Below are 21746 nucleotides of genomic sequence, written 5' to 3' on the forward strand. Positions count from 1 at the left end.
AACTTCCCTGTGAATGGCATGAATCAGAAGTAATCATTGCAACACAAAGCTCAGAGTTTTTATTATCATAATGCCCATTGTTCTTAGATATGGCCTATCCACCTCAACACAAAGTGCATGAGAAAAAGGGTGCAATAGCCCGTACTGTTATGTCCAAGCCTTGCAAAAAATCTTGATTTGTGAAAAACTACAAAAAAAACGATATTTTCAAACCCACGTTACTCTAAATGAGAGTTAAAGCGTTAATTGTTGTTTGTTATTGCCAGTAGATCTGATTTTCCTGAAAACTCGATCCCGCGTACGCGCGGCCGCGAAGACTCGAAGAGGAGCTATCTGGAGTGTGAGATCGTATGAGAGTCCAGTCCACGCGTCGAAAAGTAGGTTAGCAGGGTAGACAGAGTGAAAGGCAGTCAGAACGAAAAAGGGGAGTTAGAGTATTGGGACCTTGCTTGCAAGCTAAACCACCGTGGGAGCATTTTGTAAAAAGTTACCGAAATAGTGCATCGGGACAAACAGGACACAATTCAACTTGAACAGTCGATTTTCTTTGTATTTGATTCACCATTGCAAGACTTTGTCGAACGATAAGGAAACACTCGCGGATTTTTGCCTTATTTAAAAAATATATACAAAAAAAATCTAGTTCGTTAGGCTAAATACGTTTTATTTTACGTGCCAGCAAATGCTTGTCTTTCAACAGTTGGACATATTTTTATTCTGTTACACACCACATGAAGTCCAATTCATTGATCCAGAAACGATAATATTCAACATGAGAGGTACATTTATTATTAGGCTATCATTCATATTCAAATGACCATCGTATACCTTGCTATGCCACATATACTATTTTTAATAAACATTGTATATATGTGACATTGCAAAGTAAACGATGGTCATTTCAATATGAATCAATGTATAAAAAGCTTTTGAAATGTAAGTTACTGTAGGCCTAACTGTGTAATTAACAGTGCAACTGCTTTTTTTCGAAGTGCGTATGATGCTAATCTCATGCTGTTTTGCCTGACTGGTTTATCTGGCTAGTTTTGCCAGGTGCGCCACTGCCGCTGTGAATGGGCGTCCTGGCAGTTAGTGTATAGACTGGAGAGAGTTTTCTGTCTGATAGAGAACTAGTGAAAATGCTTATATTCATCATAAAATGTTTTGGTTCAATATTTGAACAATGTTGCATTTAATTCAGGATTGAGACCATATGGTTGTAAATAGCCTATGTGTTTTGTTTTAAAAGCCTATGATTTGACTTTTTGCATTAATCTCATAATAATCAGGTTGATTCCACCTGGGACTCTTTCTGTAAAATGTGCCTTGGGATCCATATTGGGTTATGCAACGAGTCGATAGGAGGTGCACACTGGTAAAAATGTGCACTACAAGTTCTAAAATAGGCTACACATGATCAAAACATCATTCAATTGGAATAGCAGGACTAAAATGAGTTGGCTATAAATCAAACAATTACATTTGTAAATCATACTGGCATATTTATGGAATTTTATTTTAATATCTTTGCCAGAATAGTAGCCATCCTGAGCACGAACGGCACTATAAATCCATGTTAATGAAATCAGAATTACACTGAGTGTACAAAACCTTAGGCACACCTGCACTTTCCATGACAGACTGACCAGGTGAAGCTCTGATGTCACCTGTTAAATCCACTTCAATCAGTGTAGATGAAGGGGTGGAGACAGGTTAAAGAAGGATTTTTAAGCCTTGAGACAATTGAGACATGGATTGTGTATTTGTGCCATTCAGAGGGTGAATGGGAAAGACAATAATTAAGTGCCTTTCTAGGTGCCAGGCGCACCGGTTTGAGTGTGTCAAGAACTGCAACACTGCTGGGTTTTTCACGCTCAACAGTTTCCTGTGTGTGTCAAGAATGGTCCACCACCCAAAGGACATCCAGCCAACTTGACACAACTGTGGGAAGCAGTGGAGTCAACATGGGCCAGCATCCTAGTGGAACACTTTCGACGCCTTGTAGTCCATGACCCGACGAAATAAGGCTGTTCTGAGGGGAAAAGTGGGTGCAAATCAATATTAGGAAGTGCTCCTAATATTTTGTACACTCAGTGTGTAATATTGTTCATGTGTGGTGCTCAGTGGGTTAATTAATCTAAAATGAATTGTGTGTTTTCGGCATGTTGCTGTGATGGTGGTGCCAGCATGACCGACTGTGTGGAGGGAGAGAATGTTGGCTGTTCCACTGACCTAATTGGTCGCGTTCCCCTGCTCAGATGTCGCATGCATCAATCAATGGTTCTGGTTGCGTGCCACGTCATTGACTGCGTCAGTTGTGACAAATTGCTTTAATGTATGATGTGGTTTAGGGATAGGCACGGTTATTCAAATATCCGAACTGACGTCAGTATTTGAATATCCATGTCACATTGCTACGCAGAATGATATGCCATGACATTAGAAATTCTTAATTTAATAAAACAAACTTTTGAATGTCGTTTTTTGACATGCGTCGCCCGAAAAGACCGTAAATGTCAGTGTAGCCTGTTGTTGTTGGCACTACAGTCAGAGGTTCCATGTGTAGCAACGTGAAGTAGGAGGTCTTTATTCAATGAAAAATGGAATTCAAATTACATAATTCAATTAGCTAAATGAGAAGGAGTAGGCTACAATGAGCAAATGACAGGTAGGCTGTTTAATCTGAATGGAGTTGTTGTAGACAAATTAGCCTCAAGTAGCCTAGCTGACTAGCTATCATCAAGCCATTTTAGCTAGCTTCTTTACATCGATTTGATGAAGTAAAGACAGGCACTGCCAGATGGGATGATAGACAAACTTGTAAATGCTATAGGTTATCTAACTAGCGCAGTCAGTGATTACTTTTTTCTCTCTTCCTCCCATGTCACACACCACCGGCCCCTGCCCATCCCCGCTCTGCTGCAGAGCGCACACTTTCTCCTGAGTCGCGCAGGCTGCGCAGCAAGTTTAAACTAAGTTAAAAACAAATTTAAAAAAAAAAATACAAGTTTGACTATGCAGATATCTGGAAAAATCGTATGATATTATTTGAATTGTGAAATTATTTAATAGAATCATCCCTAATGTGGTTAGGTGATACTAAAAATGCCTATATAGGTGTTGTAAGATCTGACGTGTCAGAAACGCCTGGGCAGAGGAACATGTCGACGTGACAGACAACATTTGGTTGATGCCAGCAACGTCTGCTCAGGAGAACGTGACCTATGTCACCGAGCGAATACGGCATTCAGGAGGGCGGGGGCGAGAGAGAGGAGGGACTGGCATGGACAGAGGGAAGGATCAGCAAAGGACAAAAACAGTTGGTTGGTTGCAGAGCCTTGCCTGGGGCATCCCGAAGGCAATGAAGTTGAACTCAGGCAGCAGGTTATAGATACATTTTCTTTAGCTCCTGGAATGGATATAGTAGGTGACACGATTGACAAAATCAAGGAACAGAAAGATGATGATAAAAAGGTTCAGACTTACTGCAATGCTACTGCTACTTTGCTACTTTTGTTGCTGCCTATCTTCTCACGATGTTGCCTCTAAAATTGCGACGTTACTGCAATCAAAAGGCATACCAAGACTTGTTACAATTACAAGATAGACTAGCCTACTGTCTGTTGTTGTCACAACAATGTAACAATACATTGTAAGACTGATAAACATATTGCTATTGTAGCATATATAGATATATATAGATTGCTGAATTACGGTATTTTAGTTTTTGTTTGGATTGAGGGTTTTTGGCACAGAGGCTACTCTGTTCCTAATCTGCTTGGGGAGGGAGGGAGATTGTTTTGCCCTGTAGAGGGTGGTTCTACTTCTGGTGGGATATCGACATGTATACGCTAACTCTTTGACACGTCATTAAAACCTATCACTAACACATGAATTTCACACCTCAGAATATGTATATATATATATATATATATAGTTATATTTGCATTCCATGTCTGACCATGAAATGCAAATACTTATATCACAGCCAAAGTGGAAATAAGCATTTGTTTTGTAAGTGGGAAGGTAGAGTTAGGGGGACCAGAATGTATGGATTCACTACTGTAAGTCGCTCTGGATAAGAGCGTCTGCTAAATGACTAAAATGTCATGTAAAATGGGTAGAGCCGTTTGAGTACAAATAAATACTCACTGTACTTATTATTATTATTATTATTATCATCATCATGGTGATCTCGCTTCACCATATCGACCGTAAGCAACTCTGTGAGCTACAAAGCGAAAAGTTCATAATGGGAAAATTACCTCAGTCGGGAAATTAACTGTTACACTTTGTCCTTCACCTTGTCGGACACACAACAGACAACAATCACCTAAGGGACTTGACTAGAGGGGCCTTGTATTTGGCAATAACTGCCAATATGTGCCATGTTATGTTAGCCTAGAAAAAGTGGGAGGAGTGGTGACCCAGAAGGCTGGTTGGGTAAAGGGCATCCAATCCATCTGAGTTTACTGGCTCGCTGACACTGACTGCTTGACACACTGACTAACTGACACAGTAAAATTACCCCCACATGTTCCCTGTTAGATTCCAAGAAAGGAGAAGGGTTAGAGACCAGAGCCATAAAGCTATTGAATTAGCCTCTAGTAGAGAACACAGTTAGGTGCTTAGGCTGTGACTGATAAACCGACAGAGGTAGCTAGAGTTTTATTCCCTTTTTAGTATAACAAAACCTATTCCGCCTCAGGAGACTGAAAAGTTTTAACATGGGTCCTCAGATCCTCAAAAGGTTCAACAGCTGCACCATTGAGAGCATCCTGACTGGTTGCATCACTGCCTGGTATGGCAACTGCTCGGCCTCTGACCGCAAGGCACTACAGAGGGTAGTGCGAACAGCCCATTACATCACTGGGGCCAAGCTTCCTGCCATCCAGGACCTCTATACCAGACGGGTCAGAGGAAGGCCCTAAAAATTGTCAAAGACTCCAGCCACCCTAGTCATAGACTGTTCTCTCTGCTACCGCACGGCAAGCAGTACCGGAGCACCAAGTCTAGGTCCAAATGGCTTCTGAACAGCTTCTACCCCCAAGCCATAAGACGCCTGAACATCTAGTCAAATGGCTTCCCAGACTATTTGCATCGCCCGAACACACACACACACACACCACTGCCACTCTGTTGTCATCTATGCATATTCACTTTAATAACTACCTACATGTACAGTTGAAGTCGGAAGTTTACATACACTTAGGTTGGAGTCATTAAAACTTGTTTTTCAACCACTCCACAAATTTCTTGTTAACAAACTATAGTTTTGGCAAGTCAGTTAGGACATCTACTTTGTGCATGACACAAGTCATTTTCCAACAATTGTTTACAAACAGATTATTTCACTTATTATTCACTATATCACAATTTCAGTGGGTCAGAGGTTTACATGTGCCTTTAAACAGCTTGGAAAATTCCCAAAAAGGATGTCATGGCTTTAGAAGCTTCTGATAGGCTAATTGACATCATTTGAGTCAATTGGAGGTGTACCTATGGATGTATTTCAAGGCCTACCTTCAAACTCAGTGCCTCTTTGCTTGACATCATGGGAAAATCAAAATAAATCAGCCAAGACCTCAGAAAAAAAATGGTATACCTCCACAAGTCTGGTTCATCCTTGGGAGCAATTTCCAAACGCCTGAAGGTACCGCGTTCATCTGTACAAACAATAGTACGCAAGTATAAACACCATGGGATCACGCAGCCGTCATACCGCTCAGGAAGGAGGTGCGTTCTGTCTCCTAGAGATGAACAAACTTTGGTGCGAAAAGTGCAAATCAATCCCAGAACAACAGCAAAGGAGCTTGTGAAGATGCTGGAGGAAACAGCTGCAAACGTATCTATATCCACAGTAAACAAGTCCTATATCAACATAACCTGAAAGGCCGCTCAGCAAGGAAGAAGCCACTGCTCCAAAACCGCCATAAAAAAGCCAGACTACGGTTTGCAACTGCACATGGGGACAAAGATTGCACTTTTTAGATAAATGTCCTCTGGTCTTATGAAACAGAAATAGAACTGCTTGGCCATAATGACCATTGTTATGTTTGGAGGAAAAAGGAGGAGACTTGCAAGCCGAAGAACACCATCCCAACCGTGAAGCACGAGGGTGGCAGCATCATGTTGTGGGGGTGCTTTGCTGCAGGAGGGACTGGTGCACTTCACAAAATAGATGGCATTATGAGGAAGGAAAATTATGTGGATATATTGAAGCAACATCTCCAGACATCAGACAGGAAGTTGAAGCTTGGTCGCAAATGGGTCTTCCAAATGGACAATGATCCCAAGCATACTTCCAGATTTGTGGCAAAATGGCTTAAGGACAACAAAGTCAAGGTATTGGAGTGGCCATCACAATGCCCTGACCTCAATCCTATAGAAAATTTGCGGGCAGAACTGAAAAAGCGTGTGCGAGCAAGGAGGCCTACAAACCTGACTCAGTTACACCAGCTCTGTCAGGAGGAATGGGCCAAAATTCACCCAACTTATTGTGGGAAGCTTGTGGAAGGCTACCCAAAACGTTTCACCAAAGTTAAACAATTTCAAGGCAATGCTACCAAATACTAATTGAGTGTATGTAATCTTCTGACCCACTGGGAATGTGATGAAAGAAATAAAAGCTGAAATAAATCATTCTCTCTACTATTATTCTGACATTTCACATTCTTAAAATAAAGTGGTGATCCTAACTGACCTAAGACAGGGAATTGTTACTAGGATTAAATGTCAGGAATTGTGAAACTGAGTTTAAATGTATTTGGCTAAGGTGTATGTAGACTTCTGACTTCAACTGTACATACTACCTCAACTAACCGGTGCCCCCGCACATTGACTCTGTACCGGCCCCCCTTGTATACATTGTTCTTTTTTTCTGCTGCACTTTAATTGCTTGTTACTTTTATCTCTTATTCTTATCCGTATTTTTTGAAACTGCACTGTTGATGAGCCCCTAATACCTGTTGTATTTGGCGCATCTGACCAATACATTTGGTTTGATTTGATTGTTTGCGAGATACCTGGTTTGGGTGTGTTGTAAGAAAATAGGCCTGTAATGTTACCACTTTGAAACTTTGTCTTTCTCTGAGATATCTGGGGGTTAGGGGTTAGAATTAGTTATTTTGAACATGGAAACTTCTGTGCAAAAACTTGAACCTTGTGTTAGTTTGGCCTCTACGACTGAAACAAACTGGGGACGCCGATTCACATTTCTTTGTTATGTAACCAGTTCAGTTACATTTTACTATGTTGTGGTTGCTCTCCAGGAGGATAGGTCAGAGGTTAAAGGGGATTGGAGGGATTGGTGTGGCAGCCCAGTTCAGGAGTCAACTGCAGAACTGAATGATGTCACGAAATGGGGGTCTGTGCATAGCAAATTTGTGGGTGTTAAAATCTCAGTGTTAAGGTAAAAAAGTATTGTGAGTTATATCTGAGTGTTGATTCTAGTGCGGTTAACATCAGTGGGATTTAAATTGACGCCACCTGCGGTGAATAAATGAAGTGTTAACCAGCTGGTGGTGTTACTCGACTGAAAAAGACATGGGAGGGGCCTAATTATCGTATTTCCCAGCATGTTTTGTTGCAGGATGCTTTTTAGGATAGTTTGTTTTAATATCTATGTTTCTGCATGCACATTGGTGGATTGATTGATCTTATACTACACAAAGATAAATAACATATATTTTCCTAAACTAATCCAGTCAGTAAATTATTGGATTTATTTCACCCGTTATTGAGATAGTCTCATTTATTGATCTTCACTACCTTGGCAGTCATTCTAAATGCAGATTGCGGGTGATTAAAAGTTCCAATTGTTGGATATCCTAACTCTGGCTGGATTCCAACAGGAATTATATAACACTTTGCAAGCCAGCATTATGACTTGCTGATGTGACCTGCAAACCAGGAGGTTATGACTAGTGTGTTAGGGTAATACTAGGCTGTCGAAATATGGTCTTGTAAATGTATTTTTATTTTTTTATCTATTGTCATAATTAATTATTTATATTAGGCACTCAATTGGTAAAGGCTACAGGACTGAAAGCCATTGAATGCAACAACCATGTCTCTGTCACTAGCAAACACAGTCATGGATGGTACTGGTACCTCCTAAAATTCACTCAAAAGGCACCCTGGGAAATAAATATGAAAATAAGGCACCCTACAGTGTTAAAACAACACCCCAAAACAAGTTAATGTAACACCACATGTGTTAATTCCCTAACACGGAGAAAGTGTAATGGCATCAGCTCTAATTAAAAGTTCATTTAAGTTGGAATTTGCAACACCCATGGCGTTAGGGACCCAACACTCTTGGTGTGTTCGTTTATCAAGACTTTGAAAAGTGTTTGTTTAACACTTTTGGTGGGTCACATATAATTACTAAAAGTGTTTAATTTAACACTGGGAGTTAAAATTCCGATCACAAATTTGCTGTGTGTTTTTCTGGCCGCTGCCTTCCCTCAAGCCGGGGACAAGAATATCAATACTTGAAGCAGAAGCTCAATGTTAGTGAGAGTAGTCAGATAGCAGACATGGTACTGCTGGACCTAGGGCTGTGGCGGTCATGGAATTTTGGGTGACAGTTATTGGTCAGCCAACTGACGCGGTCACCTTAATAACCGTTCAATTAGCAAAGTTATTTTAATTTTGTACTTAAAGAAGTACATTTTCTCCTCTTCTCCTCTCCTGACTGCATGTGCTACTGCGGGGTGGCCTTCCCTAGGCAGCCATAGACTCGTTTGCTATAATACTTTGCTTGTTTCAGTAAGGAGCAACAAAGTTTAATCACGTTGTAGAGTCCATGTTACAGCAGAAACGGACTCAAACGCACGGACCTGTCTTCAGTCAGCTGTTCTTACCAAACACACAAAAAAAACGTACGACGGTGAATATATTTTCATGACGATCTTCATCCATAATCGTCGGCTACACAGAGAAAGTGTGTCAGTAGGACAGAATAGTCTGGCAGGCAACCGCGCCTAAGTGATATCCCACACAACCAACCCCAGACAGGCCCTGCCCGCCCTTCAGCCAATGGGAGTTGTAGCGACAGAGTAGGCAGGGCGGTAGCGTTGCTAGTGTGACCTCCCTGATTGAGTGTGTTTGCGGAATGCTTGCAGATGAGCGTTATATAATCGAGAGGAAAGGGAGGGGGAGCGAGCGGGGTTTGTAGAGAAAAGAGAGGGCAGAGGGGGAAGAGGGAAGGAGCCACTTTTTTTCCATTGCATGCCTGCAGCTGCCTCAGTCGCTCTGTGTATTTGAGTTATTACTTAGAGAGGACAGCAGAATTTCCCCGTTTAAAAAAACACATTTAAAGTGATATTTTCCTACATGCAATGCCACAACAACAATGCATTCAATTACAGTATAAAGGGATTTTCCTTATGTCTGCCTCTTGGAAGACTAAAGAGCCCATTCTTTATGAATAACACACATTTATTCTCTCTTTCTATAGCACAAAAATAAAATAGACTGACAGATTCATAAGTTAGTTGTTTTTGTCTCTGTTTAGTTCTCTGGCTGTGGTGAACTAATACAGCTGACCAGCTCCATCTGTTTAAAAGGAAACATGTTTTTCTTCTTCACGTACTGCCCTCCATTTTAGCCTCTCATATCATATGGGCCCCTTGTATGTGAAGGGAGAGAGTGGGAGAGAGTGTGTTTGAGGGGACTGAGGTTTCTGACACATGACTCTGTCTATTTCGGTCTCTTTCACTTCACTGGGTCCACAGTCAGACAGACAACTTTAGAGACACTCGGCCAAGTTCAGGTGCAAAGCATTTCAGTCATATCATCCGCCCGTTCCTTTTATTGCACTATGTTTACTTTGAGATGTACTATTCTCTTTGCTGGATCAATCTGTCTGGGGTGCAACTGTATTTGTATGAAATGTGGCACATACAGGTAACTGCCAAAATAAAGGAAACCGTGAGTCCGGTTATATGCACACAATAATGCACACAATAATGCGATTATTGCGAATAGTCAGATTAATATAATAGTTCAATTAAAACGTTGACATGCTTTGCAAGAAGAAGAAATTCCCTAATAATCCCGTTTACACGGACACATCTGAAATCAGGCTACCCGATGACACTGATAAAGGTTCTACTACAGCGACCATGTTATTTTTGGGAAGCGTATTTGATTCTGAGTTGGGACATATACAGTTTGTCTGTGAAAACTACTTCTAAGACGCATACGTTCAGTTGTTCCGAACTCAGTCCATTCACGCTAATGAGGGAGGCTCACTTGACTGGTGCTGGCACGTACGCAGATCAAATACACCGCTGGAACGCCGGTTTAAGGCGTTTACATGTCCTAATAATTGAAAAGATTGCTCAGGAAACCAGGTGTTTTAATCGGTGTATGCTTACTTCGATTTTGACCCTAAGCAGATTTAAGATAAGCAGTGTAAGGTGTTTACATGACTATTGCATAATCTGCCTACTGCCATAGTCAGGTTAATATTGAATTAATACTGTGCTTGTAAAAGTTTATTTTTTATTTCACCTTTATTTAACCAGGTAGGCTAGTTGAGAACAAGTTCTCATTTTGTCACGGCTGTCTGAATGATCGGACCAAAATGCAGCGTCGGTTTCGTTCCACATATTTATTGGACTGTGAAACTTAATGCAATACCAAAAAATAAACTGAAGGACAAAATAACAAACCGTGACGCAGGAGGAACAAACACTACTCACAAAATATAATCACCCACAAAAAACATGTGGGACAACTCAAATCAACTTAAATATGACCTCCAATTAGAGACAACGACAACCAGTTGCCTCTAATTGGAGGTCATGCCAAACAAAAACCAACCTAGAAATACAAAACTAGAAACTAAACATAGAAATACAAAAACGGACAAACACCCCCTGTCACGCCCTGACCTACTCTACCATAGAAAATAACAACTTACTATGGTCAGGACGTGACACATTTACAACTGCGACCTGGCTAAGATAAAGCAAAGCAGTGCGACACAAACAACAACACAGAGTTACACATGGAATAAACAATGGAATGGAATCCAGTCAATAATACAATAGAAAAAGTATATATACAGTGTGTGCAAATGAGGTAGGACAAGGGAGGTAAGGCAATAAATAGGCCATAGTGGCAAAATAATTACAATATAGCAATTAAACACTGGAGTGATAGATGTGCAGAAGATGAATGTGCAAGTAGAGGTACTGGGGTGCAAAGGAGCAAAATAAATAAATAACAGTATGGGGATGAGGTAGTTGGATGGGATATTTACAGATTGGCTATGTACAGGTGCAGTGATCTGTGAGCTGCTCTGACAGCTGGTGCTTAAAGTGAGGGAGGGAGATATGAGTCTCCAGCTTCAGTGATTTTTGCAGTTCGTTCCAGTCTTTGTCAGCAGAAAACTGGAAGGAAAGGCGACCAAAGCAGGAATTGGCTTTGGGGGTGACCAGTGAAATATACCTGCTGAAGCTCGTGCTACGGGTGGGTGCTGCTATGGTGACCAGTGAGCTGAGATAAGGCGGGGCTTTACCTAGCAAAGACTTCTAGATGACCAGGAGCCAGTGGGTTTTGCAACGAATATGAAGCGAGGTTAAACATACTCCGTAACACCAACAATAAATGTCTTAATATGACGTTGGGCCACCACAAGCTGCCAGAACAGCTTCAATGCACCTTGGCATAGATTGTACAAGTTTCTGAAACTCTATTTTCCCATGAGAAATGTGATAATTGGGTGTTTTGTTGATGGTGGTGGAAAACGCTGTCTCAGGCACCCCTTGGGTTCATATATGGTGACTGAGACACACATACACCCTCTAAACCCCCTATGCCCCTTTAAAACCCCTCTTTCAAAGTCACTGAGATCTCTTCTTCTAGCCATGGTAGCCAAAATAACGGGCAACTCTGCATTTTTATTCGTGACCCTAAGCATGAAGAGATGTTAATTTCTATATTAACTCAGGAACCACACCTGCGTGGAAGCACCTTCTTTCAATATACTTTGTATCCCCCATTTACTCGAGTGTTTCCTTTATTTTGGCAGTTACCTACAGTAGATGCGCCATGATTTCAAGTCAATATTTTCCCATTTGATTGCCTTTGTCTGCTGTTGCCACACTGAGAGCATGCAAGGCAGAGCCAAACTGACAGCCTGCCTTACACTTTCACCAACTCTTCCTTCACCCTGTGCTAACCATAGCCACATGCCAGGTGGAAACCTGTTAACCGGTTGCAAACGCCAATATTCCTCTGACTCGAAGCCAATGCTAGCCTTGCAGAGTGTTTATAATGTATGTGTGAACGTTTGCAACACCTTATGCAATCACATCTGGTTTTGATACAAGCTCTTCTTGGCCGTGCCCCAAGAGAGATTGGCCTCAGCGGGGGTGTTATTCAATAGTGAGAGGGGTGTTTGTGTAGGCTGTATCAGTCCAATTTCCTGTCCTTATTTTGAGATCTACTAGCTGTAGACTTGGCAGGGAATTATTATTTTTCTGCATTCTCATTAAGTTTTGATACAGGTTTGATAACTCACTTGATGGCTTAATCTTCATAGCTTTTTTCAATATGTACTCTCTCTCTCTCTCTCTCTCTCTCTCTCTGTGTGTGTGTGTTTCTGCAGCTCAAATAGAAGTAATACCTTGCAAGATCTGTGGGGACAAGTCCTCAGGAATCCACTATGGAGTTATTACCTGTGAAGGCTGCAAGGTGAGCTAGTACTAGAGTTTTTCCACTTCACCAGGTCACAAAATAGGTAATGGGAGACTGACTGTCTTAACAATATAAAACCAAGACGAGCTGCAATAGAAAATATCCTTTGTTGTCATCAGTGATTTAATACATCCATGCTATAACATCTAGGTTTATGATGCTGGAATTATATACATGATGTAATAATTTGACTCATTCCATTGTGTTTCTTTGTGTAGGGGTTCTTCCGCCGCAGCCAGCAGAACAATGCCATGTACTCGTGTTCCCGCCAGAGGAACTGTCTTATTGACCGAACCAGCCGCAACCGCTGCCAACACTGCAGACTGCAGAAGTGTCTGGTGTTAGGCATGAGCCGGGACGGTGAGTCTCTCTAACTCTCACACACACACACACACACACACACACACACACACACACACACACACACACACACACACACATGCAAGTATTCTAACCCAGAGGATAACTCATGACAGCGTTATACAACAGTTATTTCCAATCCACACAGACATTGACTTGTATTCTTCCCCGTCACTTGTCTCCGTCCAGCGGTGAAGTTTGGCCGTATGTCTAAGAAGCAGCGCGACAGCTTGTACGCTGAGGTCCAGAAGCACCAGAAGAACCAGGAGTGTCTGAACCAGGGTCTGTCACTGTCCAGCGAAGACGTGGCTGGGGGAGAAATCAAGGGGGACAGGCACGGGAAGCTCAGTCGCTCCTACTGCAGCGGGGGCTCCAGCTCCACCCTGAGTGACCTGGATGACATCGCGGCGCTCCCCAAACTGTTTGACCTCCCCTTGACCCCACAGGAGGCCCACGAGTACTGCAGCCTGGAGCTGCAAGAAGACCACGGCGGAAGCACTGGGAACACCTCCAATTCTTCATCACCATCATCATCCTCGCCCATTTCGTCCAATCAGAATTCTCCCCAGCAAAATCTACTGGATGTCACCGACGCCAATGGAATCAAACACGAGTACCAGATGTTGTCGCACACACACGCGCTCCTGGCACACACACACGCCACACTGCTAGAGACACTGCCTGATGACTGCACTCTTATGGATATAGGTAAGAAGTCTATTACTATTGCTATAACTAACATAACCAAACAAAGTTTCCCAGTATCAAGTAAACATGTTGTCTGTAGTGGTCTTGTATTCATAAGTGTGCCTGTGTTGTTTCAGAGCGTATCACCCAGAGTGTGGTCAAGTCCCACTTGGAGACGAGTCAGTACAGCTCTGACGACCTGAAGAGGCTGACATACAATCGGATGCAGTACTCACCTGAGGAGACCCGCAACTTCCAGTGCGAGGTGAATACACACACTCACACTCACACCACATTGCACTCACCATCACAACACCCAGTATAATATTGCATTATCGTCGTATTAAATGATTATTTCTCTCTTTCTCGCAGTCTGCGGAGTCTGTGTGGCAGCAGTGTGCCCACCACATCACCAATTCCATCCAGTACGTGGTGGAGTTTGCCAAACGCATTACAGGCTTCATGGACCTGTGTCAGAATGACCAGATCATTCTGCTCAAAGCAGGTCATTACCTATATATATGCAAATTGGACTGACTGCTCAAATCACTTCAGTTCTTACAGGACATAGATGCACTGATACGCAAAACCAGGCGGGCATGTTTACACAGATAATTCTTTCTGTGTGACATGCACACTCTCTCTTACACACACACAGTTACATATGCAAACAGCCATTATTTCAAACCGTATACCATAGAACCACGTGAACATTTCTGTAATGTGAGTGAAGAAATGGTGTAAATGCTTTATCTTGCTAACTTTGGCTCTTGTACTTCTTTTCTCCAACCTTCTTCCTTTTGTGCTCTTTTTATTTGTATTGGTTTGTTTTTTTACAAACCACACATCACTGCTCTGACCATTTAACCATCTCTGGAACCTACATTTATGTATATCATTTTATCACTGCAACACACAAACACATTTATTTTACAATACTCCATATTATACCATTTTGTAAATGTTTGAAACCCCTTTTGACAAATCCATATTGGTCTGCTGATTTTCTAAATGTTCAAATGCCTTACATCTGCTGTCCTCCAATCTGAAATATTTACTTTTCATTGTGTTTGTGCATGTTGGAGCATTTTCCGTCTTCTCTGTCTTCCCCTCCCTCCTCTTCCTCCATCTCTGTGGCTCTCTATGGTTACCATTGCAGGCTGTCTGGAGGTGCTGTTGATTAGGATGTGCAGGGCATTTAACGCCACCACCAACACCATGTTCTTTGATGGCAAATTTGCCTCCGCTCAGCTCTTCAAAGCCCTCGGTAAGTTTCTTTATAAATAGGCTACTCTTTCTGCGATACAGTATAATGTATAGGGTTTTCCTAGCCATCGTGCTTCTACATATGCATTGCTTGCTGTTTGGGGTTTTAGGCTGGGTTTCTGTATAGCACTTTGTGACATCAGCTGATGTAAAAAGGGCTTTATAAATAACATTTGATTGAAATTTGATTGATACTGTTAGCTACTGCAAATTAGCCTGATCAAAGACCAGCCTGACCGCTGCTCTTTTTGTAAGCTCGTGAGATTGGGATAGTAGGTGAGGCTAACTCATACAATTCAATGAAAACTCAACATGGTTGTCACGCCCTGACCATAGAGAGCCCTCGGGATTCTCTATGGTGTTTTAGGTCAGGGCGTGACTAGGGGGTTTTCTAGTTTTTATTTTCTATGTTGGTGTGAGTATGGTTCCCAATTGGAGGCAGCTGATGATCGTTGCCTCTAATTGGGGATCATACTTAGTGTGGTCCTTTTCCCACCTGCGTTGTGGGATATTGTTTCGTTTAGTGCTAATGTGCGTTACGTACTGCACATTCGTTTTATCTTTGTTGTTGTTTTGAAGGTTCACTTTAATAAATATGTGGAACCCTACGCACGCTGCGCCTTCGTCCGCTCATTTCTATAATGAACATGACAATGGTGTCTGGATATCTAATATTGTGATATTTCTCTGCAGGTTGCGATGATCTGGTCAGTGCCGTGTTTGACCTGGCTAAAGGGCTCTCCCGCCTGCAGCTGACCGATGAGGAGATGGCTCTGTTCAGTGCCGCTTGCCTGCTGTCCCCAGACCGACCATGGTTAGCCGACAGCCAGAAGGTCCAGAAGCTACAGGCGAAGGTCTACCTGGCTCTGCAACACAGTCTGCACATGAGCGGGGCTGCCGACGAGAAACTAGACCAGGTCAGGCCTAGCACACTCCACGGCACCATAACAACAAAACATACCCCACAGTCTCTAGCCATGGCCCAGTTGTCATTAGCGGAGATCCACCATATTGGAGTCACTGGTGTAGCATATGTCTCCTCTCCAAGAACGTTATGATATGATCCTTAACAGAATATCCGAAATAGCTGCATATGCACATTTTATGAGGCGTTATGGCCTGAACAATCTTGTGCTGTAGACATGCTGACATTCTTTAAATCTAACAAAGACAAACAGTTAACCAGTCTAGTGCTGTAGACCGGATCTATCCCATTTTAGCATAAGTACATACACATTTCATGCATTCTCCAGATTTTTCCCATTCATTCACACCAAGTCCACAAATTTTGATTGTGTTTTCCTGACTGATCCTGGTGCGTCTCCTCTGTAGATGGTATCCAAGCTGCCGATAATGAAGTCCATCTGTAATCTCCACATCGACAAGCTGGAGTTCTTTCGTCTGGTCCACCCCGAGACCGCATACAGCTTCCCACCACTCTACCGGGAAGTGTTTGGGAGTGAGATCTCTCTCCCCGACTCTACAAACAACTCCTAGAGAGAAAGATGGAGGGAATGTGTTAGAGAGAAATAAGTATGGAGGTAGGGAAGTGAAAGGCGAGAATGAATAAGTGAGGGATATAAATAGTGACCTCAGAAATAACCAGCTGTTAACGAGACAATCCAGGACTTAAAATACTCAGTCTCCCAGCATCCTGTGGTGTGAGTCCACCACTATCCCAGCAGGCCATACACCTTACACTACAGACTTCACCTTCATGGTCCTTTTGTACCGTAGCACTTTGGACAAACTAATGGGCGATATGCACATAGATCATTTAGCAAAAGAATATCATTTTTCAATGCTCCCCAACCCTGTCATGAATGTACCTCACTGACAAGCACCAATGCACCAGCTAGAGCCCCACACCAAATGTAAATACTAACACTCTGCTTCAGTTCGACTGTTCAATTTAGAATCATTGTAATTCTTTGGTTCTACTCAACATACCGAGGGTTCATTAATTTGTAGTCCCACAGACAGTTCTTGGCGGTACCATATACAGTTGAAGTTGGAAGTTTATATACACTTAGGTTGGAGCCATTAAAACTCGTTTTTCAACCACTCCACAAAATGTTTGTTAACAAAGTATAGTTTTGGCAAGTCTGTTAGGACATCTACTTTGTGCATGACACAAGTAATGTTTTCCAACAATTGTTTACAGACAGATTATTTCATTTATAATTCACTGTATCACAATTCCAGTGGGTCAGAAGTTTACATACACTATGTTGACTGTGCCTTTAAACAGCTTGGAATATTCCAGAAAATTATGTCATGACTTTAGAAGCTTCTGATAGGCTAATTGACATCATTTGAGTCAATTCGAGGTGTACCTGTGGATGTATTTCTAGGCCTACCTTCAAACTCAGTGCCTCTTTGCTTAACATCATGGGAAAATCAAAAGAAATCAGCCAAGACCTCAGAAAAAACATTCTAGACCTCCACAAGTCTGGTTCATCCTTGGGAGCAATTTCCAAACGCCTGAAGGTACCACATTCATCTGTACAAACAATAGTATGCAAGTATAAACACCATGGAACCATGCTGCCGTCATACCGCTCAGGAAGGAGACACGTTCTGTCTCCTAGAGATGAACGTACTTTGGTGCGAAAAGTGCTAATCAATCCCAGAACAACAGCAAAGGGCCTTGTGAAGATGCTGGAGGAAACAGGTACAAAAGTATCTATATCCACAGTAAAACGAGTCATATATCGACATAACCTGAAAGGCCGCTCAGCAAGGAAGAAGCCACTGCTCCAAAACCGCCATAAAAAAGCCAGGCTACGGTTTGTAACTGCACATGGGGACAAAGATTGTACTTTTTGGAGAAATGTCCTCTGGTCTGATGAAACAAAAATAGAACTGTTTGGCCATAATGACCATCGTTATGTTTGGAGGAAAAAGGGGGACGCTTGCAAGCCGAAGAACACCATCCCAACCGTGAAGCACAGGGGTGGCAGCATCATGTTGTGGGGGTGCTTTGCTGCAGGAGGGACTGGTGCACTTCACAAAATAGATGGCATCATGAGGAAAGTAAAATTATGTTGATATGTTGAAGCAACATCTCAAGACATCAGTCAGGAAGTTGAAGCTTGGTTGCAAATGGGTCTTCCAAATGGACAATGACCCCAAGCATATTTCCTTAAAATTCGTAAAATAAGTGGTGATCCTAACTGACCAAAGACAGGGAATTGTTACTAGGATTAAATGTCAGGAATTGTGAAAAACTGAGTTTAAATGTATTTGGCTAAGGTGTATGTAAACTTCCGACTTCAATTGTATGTAGGCTACATATATAGTACCAGTCAAAAGTTTGGACACACCTACTCATTCAAGGGTTTTTCTTTATTTGTACTATTTTCTACATTTTAAAATAATAGTGAAGACATCAAAACTGAAAGAACACCTATGGAATCCATGTAGTAACCAAAAAAGTGTTAAATAAATCAAAATATATTTTAGATTCAAAGTAGCCAAAGTAGATAACAGCTTTGCACACTCTTGGAATTCTCTCAACCAGCTTCATGAGATAGTCACCTGGAATGCATTTCAACTAACAGTTGTGCCTTCTTAAAAGTTAATTTGTGGAATTTCTTTCCTTAATGCGTTTGAGCCAATCAGTTGTGTTGTGACAAGGTAGGGTTTGTATACAGAAGATAGCCCAGTTTGGTAAAATACCAAGTCCATATTATGGCCAGAACAGCTCAAATAAGCAAAGAGAAACGACAGTCCATCATTACTTTTGACACATGAAGGTCAGTCAACTCGTGAAATTTCAAAAACTTTTAAAGTTTCTTCAAGTGCTGTTGCAAAAACCATCAAGCGCGATGATGAAACTGGCTCTCAGGCTGCGTGAATCAGGCCTTCATGGTGGAATTGCTGCAAAGAAACCACCACTAAAGGACATGAATAAGAAGAAGAGTCTTGCTTGGGCCAAGAAACATGGACATTCGACTGGTTGAAATCTGTCCTTTGGTCTGATGAGTACATATGAGATGTTTTGTTCCAACCGTTGTGTCTTTGTGACGCAGAGTAGGTGAATGGATGATCTCTGCATGTGTGGTTCTCACTGTGAAGCATGGAGGAGGATGTGTGATGGTGTCGGGGTGCTTTGCTGGTGACACTGTCAGTGATTTATTTAGAATTCAAGGCACTCTTAACCAGCATGGCTACCAGAGAATTCTGCAGCGATACACCATCCCATCTGCTTTGTGCTTAGTGAGACTATCATTTATTTTTCAACAGGACAATTACCCAACACACCTCCAGGCTGTGTAAGGGCTATTTGACCAAGAAGGAGAGTGATGGAGTGCTGCATCAGATGACCTGGCCTCCACAATCACCCGACCTCAACCAAATTGCGATGGTTTGGGATAAGTTGGACCGCTGAGTGAAGGAAAAGCAGCCAACAAGTGTTCAGCATATGTGGGAACTCCTTAAAGACTGTTGGGAAAGCATTCCTCATGAAGCTGATTGAGAGAATGCAAATAGTGTGCAAAACAATCATCAAGGCAAAGGGTGGCGACTTTGAAGAATCTAAAATATATTTTGATTTGTTTAACACTTATTTGGTTACTACATGATTCCATATGTGTTATTTCATAGTTTTGATGTCTTCACTATTATTCTACAATGTAGAAAATAGTAAAAATAAAGAGGAACCCTTGAATGAGTAGGTGTCCAAACTTTTGACTGGTACTGTATCTTGTGCAGGTATGTACTCACCAATTTTCCCCAAGTGACCAATTTTATGATTCAGTTATTTATCTGTTAAATATAAGAAGATATAAACCGGTATGACATGCCACACTACTTGGTGCTGATCATTGTCTGCCAGTAGGTTAATAGGAAACTCACAGAATGGTTACACACACACAGACATAGGCACTTGTTCTGACAGTGTTTGGTGCTGCCCTTTTGTAGGCTTTTAAAATGCAATGAGAAACCTCAGTCCCACACCCCCTTCCCTTGTTAATGCCACTTAGAGACAAGAAGAAAATAAATTATCTTTTAATTTATATACACATTTATAAATGAATATTTTAATTAAGAATGTATATAGATAAGTGTGTGTGTGTATATATATATATTTAGAGAGCAAGAGGGTGTGAGATGGAGAGAGGGAGATGAGCGAAGAGAAAGGGAGTGAAAGAAAAAAGGATAATGGACTCGAGTGATCTCAAAAAAAGCACTCTTAGAAAAGTATTTTTTTCCTGGACTGTTTTCCTCTCACTGGTTTCCACGGCAACACCCACCCCCTTTGCAACCCAATGGGGTTATGTACTGTATGTCATGTGACCAATGGGGAGGAGGCAGAACACTCTTTGCCTAGTGGATACTCCCGGGGTAGGCAGTCCAATCACACAAAGGCAAAGGAGGAGACACGTTCTTGGTCCAGTATCTGAACTGTACAGACTATGGCCCAATATTGACGGAAACGTTGGACTTTGCCTCAGGAGACCGCTGAAATAAGTCTTGAGGAGAAGAGTTTCTCTGTGAGAGTACCTAACCAGTAACAGCCAGCCAATAGGAATAGGCTCCCCTTCACTCATAGCTTTTCTTTGGGTTACAATGAAGTTTGTATGTATCATAAGCTTTCTTTGCTGGTTGGATCAACTGTATTATTTTTGTACATTTCTGTTCCTGTGTCCTCCACTCACTGTATGTCAAAGATATTTCCTATCCACTGTCCAACTGGGTGGACATAAGTCTAATGATGGACTGAGCTACCAGCTACCCCTGAGTTAGGCATTGATGTTAATTAGGTTGATGATTCAGACAGAGCATCACTTACCCCTTTGAAGAGTATGGACGGACATCATATCCTGATTCTAATTCAGTCCTTATTGAACTGTAATGTTCCGGAACAGAATATTGAGAATAAGGTTCTAAGAACTCACTCCAGAAAGGGTTCAGAGTGACTCTTTTGAGTGACTCAGGGAGCTAGCTGAGTTCAGTCTGGGTCCTCTCACCAGTGTCTTCTACTAGCCTTGTATTCTTCTCACCTTGCACCTAAGACAAGACCCATAACCTTGATCATCATCTCTATTTTTGTGAATGGTACTCAGTGTCAAATACCTTTTCTCTTTATTCTCAATATAACACAATCTGAATTTTAAGACAGAATCAAGAAAATAAAAATAGAATTTAAAAGATATTTTGTTCTTGTGATTTAATGTTACCTTTGTTGTGATTTTTATTTCTCTGTTGATCTTTGATTTCTTTTATGTCATAACTGACTTTACAAGACAAAAAAAGTGATCTATTTTTTTAAGAACCTAGGGAAATTCCAAAAAATCTATAACATTTCTGTTTTCCCCCAAAAATGTACAAGAGGTATTTTGTTAGTTAGAGTAAACGAGTCAGTCAGCTCGATATATATTGTACATTGGGTTACATTACATGTGCTTTAAAGAATGTAATAAAAGTATTTCTTTTGAATCAGTGAAGTCTTTTAAAAATGTGAATTCCCTCATCACAAACTTGGTTTATTCACATTAAAAAAAATAATACCACATACATCATGTAATGAAGTGGTAATAGTATGGCAACAAGTTCACAATGAAAACATTATTTGCCTAGATATCCCTTAATTTCAGTATAATCATATTCTTGTTTTCAGGGTAATACACAATATACTTGTATGTGCTATAGTATAGAGGGGGTAACAAAATGAATATCTGAAAGGACTAGATAGGTGTGAAAATTAATATGAT

At 41.5% G+C, this 21746-nt stretch overlaps 1 protein-coding gene across 1 annotated transcript; it reads left to right on the top strand.

Annotated features, from left to right (window-relative positions):
- Positions 1-310: 310 nt before the first annotated feature.
- On the top strand, positions 311-21474 carry LOC106600026 (nuclear receptor ROR-beta). The gene is made up of 9 exons (XM_014191359.3): positions 311-779; positions 12626-12711; positions 12933-13074; positions 13264-13782; positions 13899-14026; positions 14134-14266; positions 14921-15028; positions 15721-15944; positions 16360-21474. Exons 1-9 carry the CDS (start codon positions 683-685, stop codon positions 16522-16524), a joined length of 1602 nt encoding a protein of 533 aa, XP_014046834.3. The 5' UTR covers positions 311-682; the 3' UTR covers positions 16525-21474.
- Positions 21475-21746: the final 272 nt, after the last annotated feature.

Source organism: Salmo salar, chromosome 03, assembly GCF_965601325.2.
Source record: "Salmo salar chromosome 03, fSalSal1, whole genome shotgun sequence".
NCBI lineage: Eukaryota > Metazoa > Chordata > Actinopteri > Salmoniformes > Salmonidae > Salmo > Salmo salar.

Coding starts and splice junctions, on each gene's coding strand:
- LOC106600026 (XM_014191359.3), top strand. CDS start 683: ATGCTTGTCTTTCAACAGTTGGACATATTTTTATTCTGTTACACACCA. Junction 14,267..14,920: donor GATCATTCTGCTCAAAGCAG/GTCATTACCTAT, acceptor TTACCATTGCAG/GCTGTCTGGAGGTGCTGTTG. Junction 15,945..16,359: donor CCGACGAGAAACTAGACCAG/GTCAGGCCTAGC, acceptor TCTCCTCTGTAG/ATGGTATCCAAGCTGCCGAT.